The sequence below is a fragment of the Empidonax traillii genome, unplaced genomic scaffold (assembly GCF_003031625.1).
Source record: "Empidonax traillii isolate 1590-97213 ecotype Southwest subspecies unplaced genomic scaffold, ASM303162v1 scaffold167:size2001844, whole genome shotgun sequence".
In the NCBI taxonomy this organism is placed as follows: domain Eukaryota; kingdom Metazoa; phylum Chordata; class Aves; order Passeriformes; family Tyrannidae; genus Empidonax; species Empidonax traillii.
Genome location: NW_020955360.1, coordinates 694,040 through 710,174, shown reverse-complemented (window position 1 = coordinate 710,174; position 16,135 = coordinate 694,040). Strand labels below are relative to the sequence as shown.

The window sequence follows — 16,135 nt, the reverse complement described above, 5'->3', positions numbered from 1 at the left end:
ACCAGCATTACTCTGTTTTTTTAACCATTTACATTTCTTTTAAAACAAGAGACTATGCATAAAATTTTGGATATCTGTGAACTTATTTCCCCCAAGTAAAACTATTGAAAGAAACCTGTTAAAAAGCAATTAAATGTTAATACACGTAAAGCTTCCTTGGCTGGTTTGGGGTTTTTTACTTTTTTTTTTTTTTTTTCCCAGACAGCAAGTACTTGGGCAGTAGACAAAATTGAGGAAGCAATAACATGAAAATGGGTGAAAAAATACCAAAGCTTGCATAATTCCTGCCTAGAATGAGCATTAGGAATTTATCTGAACCACTGAAATGAAAGGCAAGATTTCAACTTGTTTCACCATCAAAAGAATTGAGCCCCAAATGGGTGTAACTCTTACATGAAACAATGTGCTGGACTGGATTATCTGTGAAGAGCCTGATGCTTTCTTTGAGTCTAGTTTCACTTTTGAGCCTTGAGATTCTTTAATTTGCATTATTACTTTTTAACTTACATTAATTATGCCTTACTAATTAATTGTCCTCTGATGACTAGAAATCAAATAGACTGGCAACTCTTACTGAAAAAACAGCTGAGGGAAAGCCTTCTTGTATTTTACTTGTTTTACTTTTAGTCAGAGTGAATAAGTACAGAAATTTCACCATATATTATGTTTTCATTTTCCCCTTACTTAATCTTGAGTCTTGAAAGCACAGCATGCTTCAGATAATAATGGACAAATGTGTAGTAAGCTGCACTGAGTTTGCTGTATAGAGCAGCCTCTACTTTAAAATGCACTATAGGAAGTGGGATGGGCATACAAAATAAGAGCTCTGCTTCCTGACAGTTTATTTTTCATCATTTTATTTTATCTAAGTCTGTGTGTGCTTGCCACTTTCAAAATCCATGTTTAGCTCTGAGTTTTAGGAAAGGATTCAAGAAGTAAAAATCAAGTGGAAATATCTCCCATAATAAAGGAGCTATCAGAGCCTTTTCCTACAAGATTCCTTTTATGTGTGAAATATTTATTAGTCCTTGCCTGTTCATTATTTGAAGGGATATCTGAACTGGTGTATCCTTAGGGAATCTTGAGGGGAGCAGAGGGAATGTTTACAATGAAAATGGTGCTTAATCTCCATGAATGACAGGAAAAGATTAGGCAAACTACAGATAAACCATCTTATCATTCAGAACTATACATGCTGAATGTGTTGTAAAATAAATACACCACCGCTGTTTAAATCCTTTGTGCATCAAAGGACCAGAAGCACAAAAAGAACTTATTCACTTCAAACAGGATTTACGTGGACTCTCCATCCAAAGATTTAAAAGAACTTCCACAGATCAACCACTTCAGTCTAGCATGTGAGTTGGTATGGAGGTCCCTGTTGGACCTGGAAACTCTATCTGCATGTTGTGCCGCCTCCATAGCCAGAGTGATGCTGGCTTCAGCAGCTCTGTATCCCTCTCCTCCACTATGATTCAGAAATTAATCAAAGTGGCCTCCGGTCCACCATGGTAGTCTATTATACAACACAGTAATCAACTCACATATTCTAGAAATGGGTGGCTTGGGTTTTATGCTATTTTTGGTAGCTCAAAACTGTAGTTGCTAACATTTGATTATCAGGCTCTTATACAACCTATGAAAAATGTGCTTACTTGGAGACTGTGACTGTTGGATTGACAATTGTCATTTTGAGAAGTGTTTCATAGCAGGAAATATTTCTGTGCCTATAAGACCTATATCAATTGAGAGCTCATGAGACACTTATCTTATGTGTTCAGAAGGTTGTCTAACTCTTCAGATACTGTGTTATTTTCCCATTATAACCTCCCCTCTCACTTTCTACCACTAAACTTACCAAACATAGACATTTCCAGCCTTCATAAAAGTTCATTTTGCAGAGCCTTTCCTTGAGTCTGACATCGAATGAAAGCTCTTCCTCATGCAGTCCATTTCAAGTCCTCTGAGGCATAAAGAGTGCATTTCCAAAGTTCTATATGGATATTACTAACATTGATCACTGAGCTAAACATAGGGGCAGTTTCATTTACCCCTGGAAGAGGACAGTGTACAAACTTGTCAGTGTGATGGGTAAAGCGTGGAGCAGCCTGATTTGCTGTTGTATCATATCATCTCTCAAAGTAAATTTCTTCCAGGTTAAGGCTGTCCCCAAATATCACCTCCCAAATTTGACATGAGCTTTTCCCTGTATCAGAACTTCGCTGTCTAGCACGGGGTGTTGATGTTCACTTGGAAGAAAATGATGTCTCTGTTCCCACTGCATAAAAAACCCCCACCACACTTACAGTGGAGGATTATATCTTTCTCTACTACAGATTATAAAAATAATGACTTCAGGTAGATATTTGATGAAATCCAACCATTAAGAGGGAAATATAACCTCTTCATACTGAAGAAATCTAGATTAAATTTACCAGTGGAAATAACCTTACCATACATTCAAACCACTTGTAGCTGAATTCCAAAGATGTGCTCCTGCCCCATGTACACAGATTGTGGCTCTTCTTATAAAACCAGCAGATTCCTATAGGCTGTGCAAACACTTCCTGATAGATGGAAGTCGGTGTCCTTCTTTCCATAGTTCTTTCTCACATGTAACACTGACTGCTGCTTTTAAGAAAATAGATCTGACATCAGCTCAAGGGTGAAATTCTTTTTACTAGCTGGTGGAAGTTGTCTGTGTGAGGATCTATACATTGCAATCAGAAGATCATATTTCAGATGACGAACTACTGGGCATTTCTTCTTTCATCACACTGAGCCAAAGTCATTGTTGACTTCAGAGAAATTAGGATTACTGAATTTGGTTTACTGAATTTGGGTTACTGTTAAAAGGATTTTAAAGCAGAACAAGCCTGACAGAAATGTTGGGGATTTTCTTCTGTGCCTTTTGGCGCTCTTGGAGGGAGTTAATTTCACGTAGCATTTTAGATATGCTCACATTTACCAGTGACCAATGTTCATGCAGAGTTTTCCAGTCTGCATCAATGCACAGGAAGTCAGAACCAGACTTCCTTTGGAAACACTGTGGTTTCTTGATGCTCAATTGGTGTTCCTTCTGAGTCTGGTTCCTTCATTTATGAAACTCATTTTACCCATGTGTAGCCACATGTCAGTGTCGAGAGAGATGCAGTCCTAGGCCAAGTCCTGTGGTGATAGTGGGATGGAAGTTAGCAGCTATTTCTAGGCTCTAGAAGGATTTTGCAGTGGAGCCCTCATTGTTCTGGGCTTGCGTAGCTCTCTGAAGTCACCGTGCAAATAGAGAGTGTTGTGCTGCTCCTTGGCCTGCCTTGTTCTCTCGGGGAACACACAACTCGTGGGGCACTCATCTGAGAGGACCTATTTCCACTGCTCTGTCACTGTCCTTCAATGATATAGCCTTAACAACAGCAAGTGGGCAGTAATTTCATTTGCTGTAGCACCAGCAGAGCAGCCTTCTCAAGAGCTAGATCAATAAAAGTAAGAAAAAGATGATGTTGGACTCTAATTGGACTGAAGAGACTTTTTTCTTCCATGTCTGAACATCTGGGGACAGATTCATTTCTCCTCCTGACTCTGCCTTTTTAGGCTTGTGTATTTCTCCATTAAATTACCTTCTTGATGATGTCTCCTGCTCACCCTCCAGATGTGGCTATTCTGTTCTGTTTTTTCAGAAACAGCATCTCCAAAGGAGAGATGCTTATCCTGGAAAAATCATCAGTTAAAAAAATAGAGCAGAAAAAGTGGGATTGGGAGTACTGGAGAAAGTGGAAAATGGCAATGCGCTCTTTTTTTTTTTTTTTTTTTTTTTTTTTTTTTTTTTTTTTTTGGCACTCACAGCAGCATTTCTCTTGAAAGAATAGGACAGACGCCTTTGGAGAAACAGAGCTCTGCTTTTTAACATGCACTGTAACCACTGTATGCCATTTTGCAAAGGCCAAGGTCCCCATCCCCATGAGGCATTCTTCCTGCTACCCAAAGAGGCAACATACCTGATGCTATATGGTATTTGGCTCCTTTTTTACTGCTCAGCTATCCCTGCTGCACACTGCAGTGGAAACAGTGAGTTGTTTTCCATTCACAAGGGTAGTTTGAACCCAAATATATTCCCATCACACAGCTATCATATGGGCCGATGAAAATAATGAACCCTGGACATGGGGAAGGTACAGGATGTGGTTGTGCTAGCAGAGCCGGTGTGCAGGTGGCAAGCCCTCTCAGCAGAAGAGCCAAGGGTCAGGAAACATGTGGAGCTAAAGGGGCGGAAGAGAAAGTAGGGAGCCTGGACTTAGTTTTCCTGATGACATGCATATCCAAGGGGGAGGCTGGAAGCTACAGAAAGTGACTTTCACTGACTGCACCAGGTGGGTGTGGTAAAGCTGCCTACTTACCTGTGCTCTCTTGGCCAGCTGGGGCTATGCTTCATAGGTCAAAGAGATTAAAGAAGGGAAGTAGAATTCCAAGTCCTTTAACAGCTTTAAATCAGCACATGTCCTTTTTTTTTTCTCTCCCTACTTGGTAGAAACCATATACCCATATTTTCCCTCTCACTTCCTTTAATAACTAGATCATGTTATTATATACCAGTAGGTGTGTTATTCTCCTAGCATGTTTTGACATCCATACCTTGGATATTTGTGCACTAGTTCAATCAAAATATTTTCACAGGTTCACATGAGAAAAAAAAATCTAGTGATTGAAATGCTGACAAGAGGATAGCAAATTCACAGTGAATAAAGTAAATTACTTTATAAATGAGTGAAAGGGAAAGGATTGAGGAGATACAGGCTTATTCTACAGAGTGACTGTTCACACATCTATGGATGTTAGACAGATTTGTTCTTTACTGACTCTAGTTGCTACATTTTCTGGGTTAAAAAAAACTATTGTGATTTTTAAGAATTTAGAAATTGCAGTTTCATGCTTAGATTCTCACCCTTTACAAATCAAATATTCCTATATCTCTAAGACCAAATTAAAATAAGTCTTGTTGGCAGATATCAGTGACCCTGATCTCAATGTCTTCCTTCCTCAAACTGCTCAGTTACCTTTTTCTTGGCACACAACAGTCTGCAGATGTCAAAGAATAAGGAGGTGTGTGTGGAGTGTGGTGCCAACACTTCAGTCCTGGCACAATATTTCCTGCAATAAAGGGTCTAATTTCAGGCTTACGGAGAATTCCTGCTGACTCACATCCTGTGGCATTTTATGGACAAAAGTCCAGAACCAGATAATCCAGGGTCCATGACAATCCTACAAGGTTTTCACCTTTTTCACCTAAATGATTGCTTGGTCCACTCAATTCCAATGGCAGTAGTTGTGGCTTCAGGAGAAAGTTTTTCCTACCAGTTCAAGACTGGAGCCTTAGCATCCATATCTGCTTCTGCACCCACGTGGTTTGTACCATGTCGTTCTTGGACTCACAATTCCCATCTCACCCCTTCTCCATTGCCCAGCATTTCACTGCCAGTCTCAGCTGCAAAAGCTGCCACATCACACTACCAAATTACAGCCTCTGCAGAGAAAGCAATGCCCCAGAGGACAGCCTGGCAGTGCTCTACCACGTGGTCTCCTGTGTATCAGTTTTCCCAGTCTGTGGTGTTCTGTACCCAGGGCTTGCCTGGAAAATGTGATCCCAGTGATGGAAAGGAAAGCTGGACTCTTTCCTGGACGGCTTCCTCAGATGCTGGGTGATTCTCTAAGAAACCCTCCAGCCCCTCCCAAGGGTCTGTGCTTTCCTTATAGTTTCTTTGGCATTGTTAGACTTAATCAGCTCCCTTTGAATCTGGGCAGGAGTGTTACAAGGGAGGGTCACCTTGGTTACTCCCACAGCTGAAAACCTGGGAATGGTAATGTATTACTTATAAGCACTGACTCAGCAATTCAGTGAAATGAAATAATTTCAAAATGCTTATCAGCTATATTTACTGTGTAGTTAATAAATGCTATACTAGTAGAATTCCAGGAATGTTCCTGACCTCTCACAGAGTACACATATATATGTGTGTGTATAAATGTATATATTATAGCCCCATATGTATGAGTGTACACTGTTTGTCTTTTTAGAATAATCTCAACACAGTGCTAAGGTTGCTATTACATATGATCCTAAAATCCTCCTGGATAACGTGCAGGCTCTGAGCCCTTCATCTGCTATTAACTGTCTGGCTCTAACCTCAGCGAGGCTCAAGCTGCTCGTAAATATTCCTCTTCTCTTGTAGTAGAATTTGCACTTCCGTAATGAAGCATCGTGTCCCAGTGGGCTCCCTTTGCTGCCTGCAGTTTCCAAAGGTCAGACTATATGTCCTAATATTTCCTTTTGGCCCTAATGATTATGCTGTGAATTTTGTGCATGGCTTGTTCGGGCATCCCCCTCCAGAAAACAATGTGGAATGTATTTTTTAACCTTTGATGACAACCTTTGGTGAGACAAACTCAGTGAAGAATACAGTCAGTGCCTGGTCACTTCCTTGCCTTTCCTGTTGATGCTTTTCTTCTGGTTCCCGCATTGCCACACATCAGCTATTAAATGTTCAGAGGATTCATTTAGCTACAGCCACAGCAGAAAAAGATGAGAAGGTGGATTGATACTTGCTGTGATGTTTCTTCTGGAATGAGACATATGAGAAAATAGTCAGGTGATTAAAAAAAAAAAAAAGTATAATCAGTCAGTCACCTTGTTCACAAAGGCAAAATATAAAGAAACCAGAGTTCTGGGTTAGGGTTTATGGCTGTGGGGTGAAGAATCTGATGTGAGGATTGAGGTAGTCTGCTTCCCCAGACTGTTGAAAGGTGTAAAGAGAGGAATTTGATCAGCAAAGAAGCTATGATATTCTCCCTGTTCCTTTTCAAACCTGATTAATTTGTGTCCTGAAAGGGAAATCTGAACAGAAGCTGAACTTGCCCTGAGTGGACCAGTTCTCTTTTTTTGGAACAAGTGATGGCAAATATCTCATAAAAATGGGTACAAAATAAACCAAGGAAAATATTAACAAGCAAATACACTATTAGTTGTAATGAACTTTTACATTTTGTTAAAAAATAAAAAGGCTTTCAGGACATGGGTGTTAAAAATTGTCTCCTGTATTACAATATTAAAGGGTTTAATCACACTTAAGATATCTGCTGTGCAAATACATTTTGACCATATCATACTTAAAACAAAGCTTGCTCACTGCTGAGAAAAAAATAGTTCTACAGAGGGACTCTCAGAGTCAGGTGTACTAGTACCCCAAAAAGTCTTTAGAAGAATGAAAGAAAGATCTCTCCTGTGTCTGTGGGAGCCCTTGCTGTGCCTTTTATGGATCTCAAAGCTCTTTATGTTCTTATTCCCCTACATTGTGTCCTATAAGACAAATCAGGTACCATTCAGTTATCCTGGCTGTGAAAATATTTGGGAAGAAAATTAATTACCCAGGAGGAACCACTTTGGAAGTTTCCCCAAATGCTGTTTAAATGGACTGGCAAGATCTAGTTGAGAAAGAAAGAAGTCACACACTGTATGCCATTGTCACTCATTTGGGAAAGTTGTTTGATATCATTTTGAACCGTCATTATAAAATGTTGTTTGTACTTTGAGAACTATTGACACTTTTTAGAAGTCCTCATCAACTTGTGCCAGGAGTTTGTAGATGGAGCTAGGGAGGTGTTGCTAATGGTTTGAAGGTTGGATGCTTTTTTGGTTTTGTTTCCTCAGTTTTGTTGCTGAACACATAAAAAATGACAACAAATCCGGCCCCCTCAAGATACATTCCCAAAAAAGATATAGAAGAGGCATCAGCTCCCTCTGATCCTGTTAGTTCTTTTAGCTGAAAGGAAATCTTGAAATGTTATTATAGGAATGTTACTGGATGAAATGTTACACGTGACTCAATAAAGAATTGCTTCATTTTTGGACTTTTCTATTAAAGAACAGGAAACCACAAACTGTATTTCTATCAATTATGAATACATAGGACTTGAATAAACCTGCAAAGACTCTCTAATACTACTTCTATTGTAAACCAGAATTAATTTTCATCCGTGACAAATATCTGATAGACCTGATCTTAAACACTGCAATTGATGTCAGTCCCAGAAACCGCAGACAATGTTATTCAGTGCTTAACTGCCCTGGAAGTCAGAAAATCTTCCCCATTATCTGAGATAAATCTCCGGTCCAGAAAATTATTTCCTCTCGTACCCTTGGTGGCTATAAGGATAATAGATCAGGGACCTCCAGCCTTTCCCCAGTGGAAGGTTGTTATCACCTGTTTGTCTGGTCTCTTCTTCTAGATTGAACAGTCTCAAATCTTTCAGCTTTTCCTTGTAGGCTGTGTTTTCATAATTTCTGACAGCAATTTGCTCTCCTTTGAGTTGCCTCCAGTTTCAAATTCTAATCCTGTCCCATGAAGTGCTGGCAGTTTTTTCCAGTCGGTGTGACCTGTAAATTTTAAGCCTGGTTCCGTAGGGACTTAGGACTTACCTAATCATGTGTGTCTGTTTATCTACTTGACTCATAATTTTTTAACTCTTCTGCCACTTTCAAGCAAACATGACAGTGGTTAAATATCTCTAAGATATTAGGTTCATCAACATTTCATTTAAGAAGTGGTAAGATGTAGGAGAGACATCTCATTATAGTGCTCACCAGTGAAAGGCTTCAACATGATAAAATCCTTAGCAGACACTGAGGCACCTCCATGGCAGAAACGTGTGACAAACAACCCAAACCCCTTCATCTGGAGATTTTTTCCTTATGTGATATTGGAGACATAACCCCCCTGGGAGCTGTGGTGCATTGCTTCTACTCCTGACACAATTATGACTTGTAAGAATATGTTGGATAGGCTGGGTCCCTGTAAGATATATTCATGATTTTTCTTTATTTCATAATGAACTAGCAACATATATCTTTGGCAGTCTGTTTCCCGAGCATTTAGACTTCCACCACCTTGCAAATTCAGCTGTGGGAGGCCTGGCTTCAGGTCAGCAGAAAGCCTTAGACACCACACTGTAGCAGGTGGCCATTTCAGGTCTCCTGATGGTGCTGTTCCACATCGAACAAAATCCTTCAGTATTTGCAGGCGCAAGGTCCAGAATCCAGGTCTTTCCTCCAGGACCCTCTCTGTGAGTAGTGTGATGCTTGCTCCTTTGTTCAGCTTCAATTAATATTAAGGGAATTTGCATAAAACCACATCCATCTGGACAAAGTGTCTAAGGATGCTGCTTTCCACTCCTGCAGCATGGAGGTGACGGTACTCTTGTGAGGTGCAAATAGCTTCACGGGAGGGTATCCAGTGCTGCACCAGTGAGCTGTAGAATAAAGGATTTTATCCTTCTCCAGAAGTTTCGTCAACCTAGGCTTGAGGACTTTTTTCACAAACTTTCAACTTTGAGCCCCAAAAAAAAAAAAAAAAAAAAAGAAAAAAAAACAAGGGGGAAAAGAAACAAACCAAAAAGCAAAGCAAAGCAAAGCAAAGCAAAACAAAACAATCAGGGAAAAAAAATATTGCATGTCACTTACTTCTGTGCAAGAATATGTGGCTTGTCCCTGTCACTAGTTGCCCATCCATTAGCCTAACTGACCCGAGGCCCAGACACTGAATTACCCTCTGCTTCCTGCTCAGAAAGTGGTGCTTCAGAGCTGCTTCCTGCTCCAACTGGTAGAGAAATTTCCAGAAACTTCAACCACATAAACAACCAAAGCATTTGTCTCTTCTCCACAAAGTCCTTGCCCCACAATGGTTTGGTGGGGAAAAACAGCTTGGAAGGGAAAAATAGGAACAACTCCTTGAATAGAGTGTGAGTAGGGACCCTGTCATCCTGGCATAAGCAGTTATGCAGTTTTAGGTCGCTATGGGGCAAACAAACAAACAGTGAAAGACATTGAATTTTTCAAAGATGTGTCCCTAAAATTCCACATGCCTCCAACCATAATTACATGCCCAGGAATGGAGGGACACATCCAAGGCACATTAGACTAATTTGGAGCTTGACAGCAATGAACCTACTCCTCCAGTTTGTTACCATCAGCATCCAGCCAAGCTACAATAAAGCTGCTTTTGGGATGTCCATGCACACCAAATTCACACCTCCTGTTTATAAATGGACATAGCCAAATACAAGGCACATGTCCCTAGGTTCCACCAAAGGTTGCAACATTTTGGGCATACTCTTTAAAACAGAGTCATTCAGATCTCTACCTTTAGGCAATTCTGTCTGAAAATGGGTGGGTTTGTGCTTTCTTCTTCCTACTTCATTGCCTGTTCTCACTTGAGACAGTTATTATTTAATTTCTAGCTGGAAGGTTAGATTTTGTCTTTGTAGTGGCACTTGCAAACCAACATGTTTTCTGGGGTCTACACATGAAGTATGTGTTATGGTAAATGTATTTCTGTTTTTTGTATGTCACTTACATGAAAAGTGGTGGCATTCACTGTTCAATGCCTGCTGTCTCATTTTCTTGAAGCGGCATCTTGAACGTGCTTCCGTGTCTGCCTCAGCAAGGTTTCTCAGCGTGTTGGTGGTGTGTGCCTGAGGAAAGCCACACTAAGGCCAAGGATGCAGGATGCTGCAATGGGGCAGTCTGCAATGTAGACAGAACTGAAGGTAGCATCCGCCCTTGCCTTAGATACTGAAGTGCTTGTAGTCCCACGTATAGCACAGAGGCGCAACCAGGAGCAGGTACAGAACACACCACATTCCAGGTGTATTCTGCATGGCATGTTGACCACTTGCAAACTTATCAAGCTACATTAGCAAGAAAGCACATAACCAGTGTTCCCAGGGCCAGCCCTTATCTCCCACCAGGTTTGAATAATTTGAATAATTAATTTGAATAATTTATCAAACAAAAGGCATCTTGGCTGCTGCTGTGTTGCAGTTGCTCTGGCCTCTAGCCGGACTCCTCAGCTGGGTTTCCTGGGAGGCCCTGAAGAGGGCCAGAGAGCCTTGGAGAGTCTTGAGAGGTCAGGGAGGAGAGGGGAGGGGGCTTGTCCAGTTTCTCTGCTACTTCTTCGTGTCTTATTTTTAATGAGCTTTTGGTGACCAGAGGAGTAGATACACAGACAAAATCTCATTGTCCCTGTTTGGCCAAGGCTTCGTGCCCCCTCCTATTGTACAGACCATTCCCAGGGACCCTTCATGGATACAGAGCTTCCCCTGCATGCCGACTGCAGCAGAAAGAGGCTGCAGGGAAGTTGGAGGACAAGGTCAATGCAGGAACACTTTTTTGAAGTAAACCAGGTGAGGATGCTGAAACAGAGGGTAGGGTAGCTTTAGAAGCCATTGCATACTGTTTTCAGAATCCAGAGAGTTTTCCAGATTGAAACTGTCTCTGGGGAGGGAGGAAATCCCATTCTGCACTAACTGAATTACATTAATATGTTTGGCTTCTCTCACTAGCTCCGCATGGCTCAGCACTGATAGTCTCTGGTGCAAAATGGACTATGCTACATACTCAACAAGTCTAAAGGATAATACAAATGCTGTGCAGAGATCACAGCCTAAAAGGCTGGATAAGAAAGCTGCCATCCCTTGAATCATTGGAGTGTTGGTTTTGTAACCAGACATCTGTATCCCATAGCTATCACAGTAGCCATATATTAACATGAATCTTTCTCTTGGATTTTAGGTGACTGTCTTTCTTTTGTGCTCAGGTTGATTTTTCTCTCAGAGGTTTTGCACAGCATCAGTGACAATCCACTTGGGAAAGGCTCATCAAAGTTCAAAATAGGAAAATCAGTGTAGCAAAGTACATATGACATGGTACATCCTGTGCTGATATAGTCACCTCACATCTTTTCTAGCTCTCACTTACCCAGACACCTATCATTTTCAGTGGTTCTTGGTTCTAGTTTTTATTTCAACTTATGAGAGGATTAATTTCACCAACACCACCCATATAAGTAATTTGAATGAGATGAAAAGCCCTGCATCTGTTGAATGACTCTCTAGAGCAAAGTTATTCTTGTGCTTAAATGTTTACAGGGTCAGGGCCCCATTCAAGTATCTGGAGTGTAAAGAAGTTTTTTTTCTTATTGGCCATATAGGGATGGCAATTCATACAGTGAAGCAGCAGTTCCTGCAGCATTATTCTAGTTAACAAGATTATACTGACAGACAGGCAAAGCACTGGAGGATTGTGTCCCACTTAGAAAACACAGTGTAAATTCTGAATTCTCACTGGGATCACTCAGGGAGTTAAAAACACTTTGTGCTTTTGAAATATGCAGTTCCCTGTGGATGCCCAACAGTCACAACATGAAAGCTCCTTGCTGCCAGCTGCTCAGTTCGCTGTGTGCACTGACCAGCCAAGAGGTTTGTGTGTTTGAGGGGTCAGCCTCCCTCCTTTACTTCCTTTCCTCAGGACACTGCAGGGGAGAAGGAGACAGGGGACATGGCAAGTGCCAAAGGTCCTGGGGAAGGCTAGGATTCATCTGTCTTGGCTTAGATATACTTAGGGTATTTGTTCCCATAACACTCAGGCATCAAAATAATTTTTCAACAATGAAACCAGCCACTTCCCTTCAAAACACTCACTTTATAGCAATGACTGTGCATGAAAAGAGAGCCCAAGTGGTATTTCAGTAAGCTCTAGCAGCACAGCATTGACTAAATTTCAGAAGTCACTTGTTAAAATCAATATAGTGGCATATTTCTATAGCTGCGTTTTGTAAGCTCATGTAGAAATCCAGAAAACACTGAAGTGAGCTACCAGTGATGTTACTGTGTTCTATAGATCCTTAATAACTTCATATAAATAGTTTTTATCTCTGTAATTTCTTTTTTTTGTTGTTGTTGACTAGCTCAGCTGCATTTGAGGCAAATGGTTCTTGCAGATCATCCACCCCCTATCATTTTTTTTTCTCTTTGTAGTCAAACCCAACAAAAACAGCATCATCAAAAATAGTTACCAAAACTGTCTTTTTTTAGCACTAGGTACCTTGGTTCTCACCAGATATTTGTCACTAGCACGGAAACCTTATGTGCAGTGTAGTCTCAGCAAAGGTCAGTTGTTGAACTCACTGCCAGAATTCCAAAAATCACTTAGAAATACCAACAACCTGACCTGTAGTACAATGGATGTGGGGGTATTAATGAAGGCTGCCAATATTCTGGTTTAAGAGCTCATAAGAATAACAAGTACATATTTTATTTGCATGGTGTCGACTTGCCTCTTGAATCACATGAGTCTTCTTTGACTTTCCATGGATTTTATTGGATCCCTGGGAAAAACTTGGCTTCTCCCACTCCCTGTATCTTTCTGTGAGCAACAGGGGTGTAATTTCAAAGGAAATTACACTCAACCTCCAGTACAGTAAAACAGCTGGAATTGCATTGCATGCAAAATAAAATCACTGCTTCATTAACTTAGTCATTCACGGACCAACTCTCATGCATATTTGCAGGGAAAGAGGAAAAGGTGACATATAAAAACACATATATGTATATGTGTGCATAGTTATGTACGCAGCTGCGTGTTTCTATTTGCCTGATTATCTATCTGTTTAGCTATGTATCTCTCTTTGCAGATTTAATTACTTCTCTCAGAGGCTTTACAGTTTTGTGTATGGATAATGAGTCAATAACCGTGTGTTTATTTTTCCTGAAGGAGAACCCCCCAAATTTCTCTTTAACAGTCACTGTTTAGTAATTTTGATTAAAAGGTATCTCAAATCTTCGTTCGCGAAGCCTAGGCATGATGATGATAGTTCCAATTGGGGGGGCTCATATTTGTAAAACAAATCCAACATTTGGTGTAAATTGGGAATGGTTACTGACTTGGGGAGCATCCCACAGAAAGCAGGATGTGCTGCGGGGTGGGAAGGGTGACTCTCGCAGGCCGTTGTTGGATCCCATCAACTGAGATGTGGCCAGTTGGGGTGATGGGTACATGCTACGTGATTAGGAGACTCCCATTTTGCGGACTCAGCACTGACACCGTCTGACAAACCCGGTGGGATGAAGTCGCTGCCAGCAGGAAGATCAGTGTGTCCCACCGACAGTGGCCCATGGGGCTGGCATGGGGATCTTTTCTACTGAGGGGATTTTAAGAAACTCCAAAAACGCACACGACGAAGCACCAGGCGACGCTGAATTTCAGTGCTGAGGCTCTCCTGCCGCCGAGCAGGAAGGAGGGAGAGCTCCTGGGGCCCCTCCAAACCAGGGCATCCCCGGCGGGATGCGCCGGGAGGACCGAGGGGGCGGGGCCACTGTCGAGTGGGCGTGGCCTCTCCCCGGGCCCTGCCCCGGGCACAAGAGGGGCGGCGCCGCTCCCCGGGGTCCCGCATCCCCCGAGCCGTGCGGGGCGAGCGGAGCGGAGCAGTTTGGCTCGGCTCGGCTCAGCTCGGCTCAGCTCGGCTGCCGTCGGGCAGAGGGTTCTCTTTGCTCCCCGCAGCCCCGGCGGCCGCGGGATGGAGCTCGGTGCGGCGCGGCTGCTGGCGGTCCTGCTGTGCCTGGCTCCCGGTAAGCCCTTGGGGATTCCCACTGTCCCGTGTGTGTCGGGGAGCCGCCGGGGTCCGGCACCCCACGGGACCGCGAGGAGTGGGGTGGCGGAGATGAGCGGGTGCCGAGGGCGGCGCGGGTGCGGGTTTGCCATGGAGTTGTCAGGGCTGTTTGAGCGGATGAGGCACTGCGAGCCCAGGGTGGGACGGGACGCCCCTGGCTGCGGGCTTGCCGACCTCTCCTGTCTTGCCCTCTCCTGTCCTGTCCTCTTGGTCTCTCCTGTCCGGCCGGCTGGTGCTGGCTCGTCGGAGAGGACTGCCTGCCACGGCATAGTGTCCTACTCGCTTGGCTCCAGCATCAGCTGCCGTTTCCGAGAGCAAAATGTCCCTGAAGCCAAACGCGGGAAACCCGTCATCAAGAACCTGCTCGGAATGCAAGTGATTAAAGCACGGGGAAATACTAGCGAAGTAGGGAAGGTCGCGATCTGTCCGCGCGTTCTCGTTGCCCGCTGTAGCCGGCCGAGCTGTCCCGGTTGGAGCTGCCGACTTACCCTGGTGAGGCGGGATTCCTGACGGTGACGGGAGCATCCACGGCGGACTGAAAGTCGCTCTTTGTGGTACACCCAGATGTTGCAGAGGCTGGGCTGGTGCCTCAGAGCAAGCACTGCCACCCAGATCACAGCTCTCATAAGCGCCAGTGCCTCTGGGTGGGTGCGATGCAAGCCCTTGTGCTAATAGTGTGGTAGTAATACATTTTTGCCGAACTGCTGAGGAGGAAAGAAATAACCTTAGGAGATCATGGGATCTCAAATTTGTGACAAACTTTAAAATAGTTTCTTCACATAATTCATTGATCAGCAGTCTCAGAGAACTAAAGTATATTCAATTTATTGTAAGAAAAGTTGGTAATCCCCAGGGGAGTGAGATCATCACATGAAGGTTCACTTCGTTTCAATGTCCCACATCCTCTTGTTAGACCTTGAAGTTGGCAATGCAAGAAAACAGGAACTCCACCCTGGCTGGCTGAATTGTAGTGCTCTCCAGCTAGCTCCTGACCATCTGCCTTTGCTTCCTGTTATGACAGAGTTTTTGAACTTTTTGGGATGTGTGAAAAGTCATTATTTACCCTTCACTGCTAAGTAGCTGATGTGAAAGTGTCCACTTAAAACATGCTGCATATTCCTAGATATAATACTTTTCTGACTGAGTAGCATTTACTTTGCTTATTGGGTTGGTTTAAATTACGTGTTTTTTGCAGGTTTATTTATTTCTTTGGATCAGCCAACCCTTAGCATCCAAAAAGATGTCCTCACAATAACGGCAAATGACACACTAAATATTACTTGCAGGTAAGGACAAATCTATTTAGCATGATTTTGATGATTGGTAATTTATGTAGAGAGTTTTTGTACAGAATCACAAACTATGTGATCTGTTGTTACTCCTTTTTCTCCCCACTCCCTTTGTGCCTCCTGCCTCACTTTTCCCTGGCAGGCTTTAGAAATTGTCTGGGAGAGTTGCAGTAAGAGAGAACTGGGGAGTGCAGAGTGACTGGGAGGAGGAAGCGTCAGCTGGGTCCTTGTGGAGCCCGCTGGTGACCCGTACTCTCGATGCTCTCTTCTGGGTGCTTTGTCACTTAGATTCATCACAACGTAAATTTCCAGCAGCTTCCTTATAACTGTTGACAATAGTTTGAGTATGTGAACGTA

At 42.7% G+C, this 16,135-nt stretch overlaps 1 protein-coding gene across 1 annotated transcript in view; it reads left to right on the top strand.

The window, feature by feature from the left end:
- Positions 1-14,357: 14,357 nt before the first annotated feature.
- The window catches only part of KDR (kinase insert domain receptor), a 32,324-nt gene continuing 30,546 nt past the window's right edge, over positions 14,358-16,135 (top strand). The window contains exons 1-2 of the mRNA XM_027885539.1: positions 14,358-14,448; positions 15,685-15,775. Of these exons, the coding sequence (XP_027741340.1) occupies positions 14,397-14,448; positions 15,685-15,775 (143 nt within the window). The 5' untranslated portion in view covers positions 14,358-14,396. The remainder of the gene's footprint in view (positions 14,449-15,684; positions 15,776-16,135) is intronic.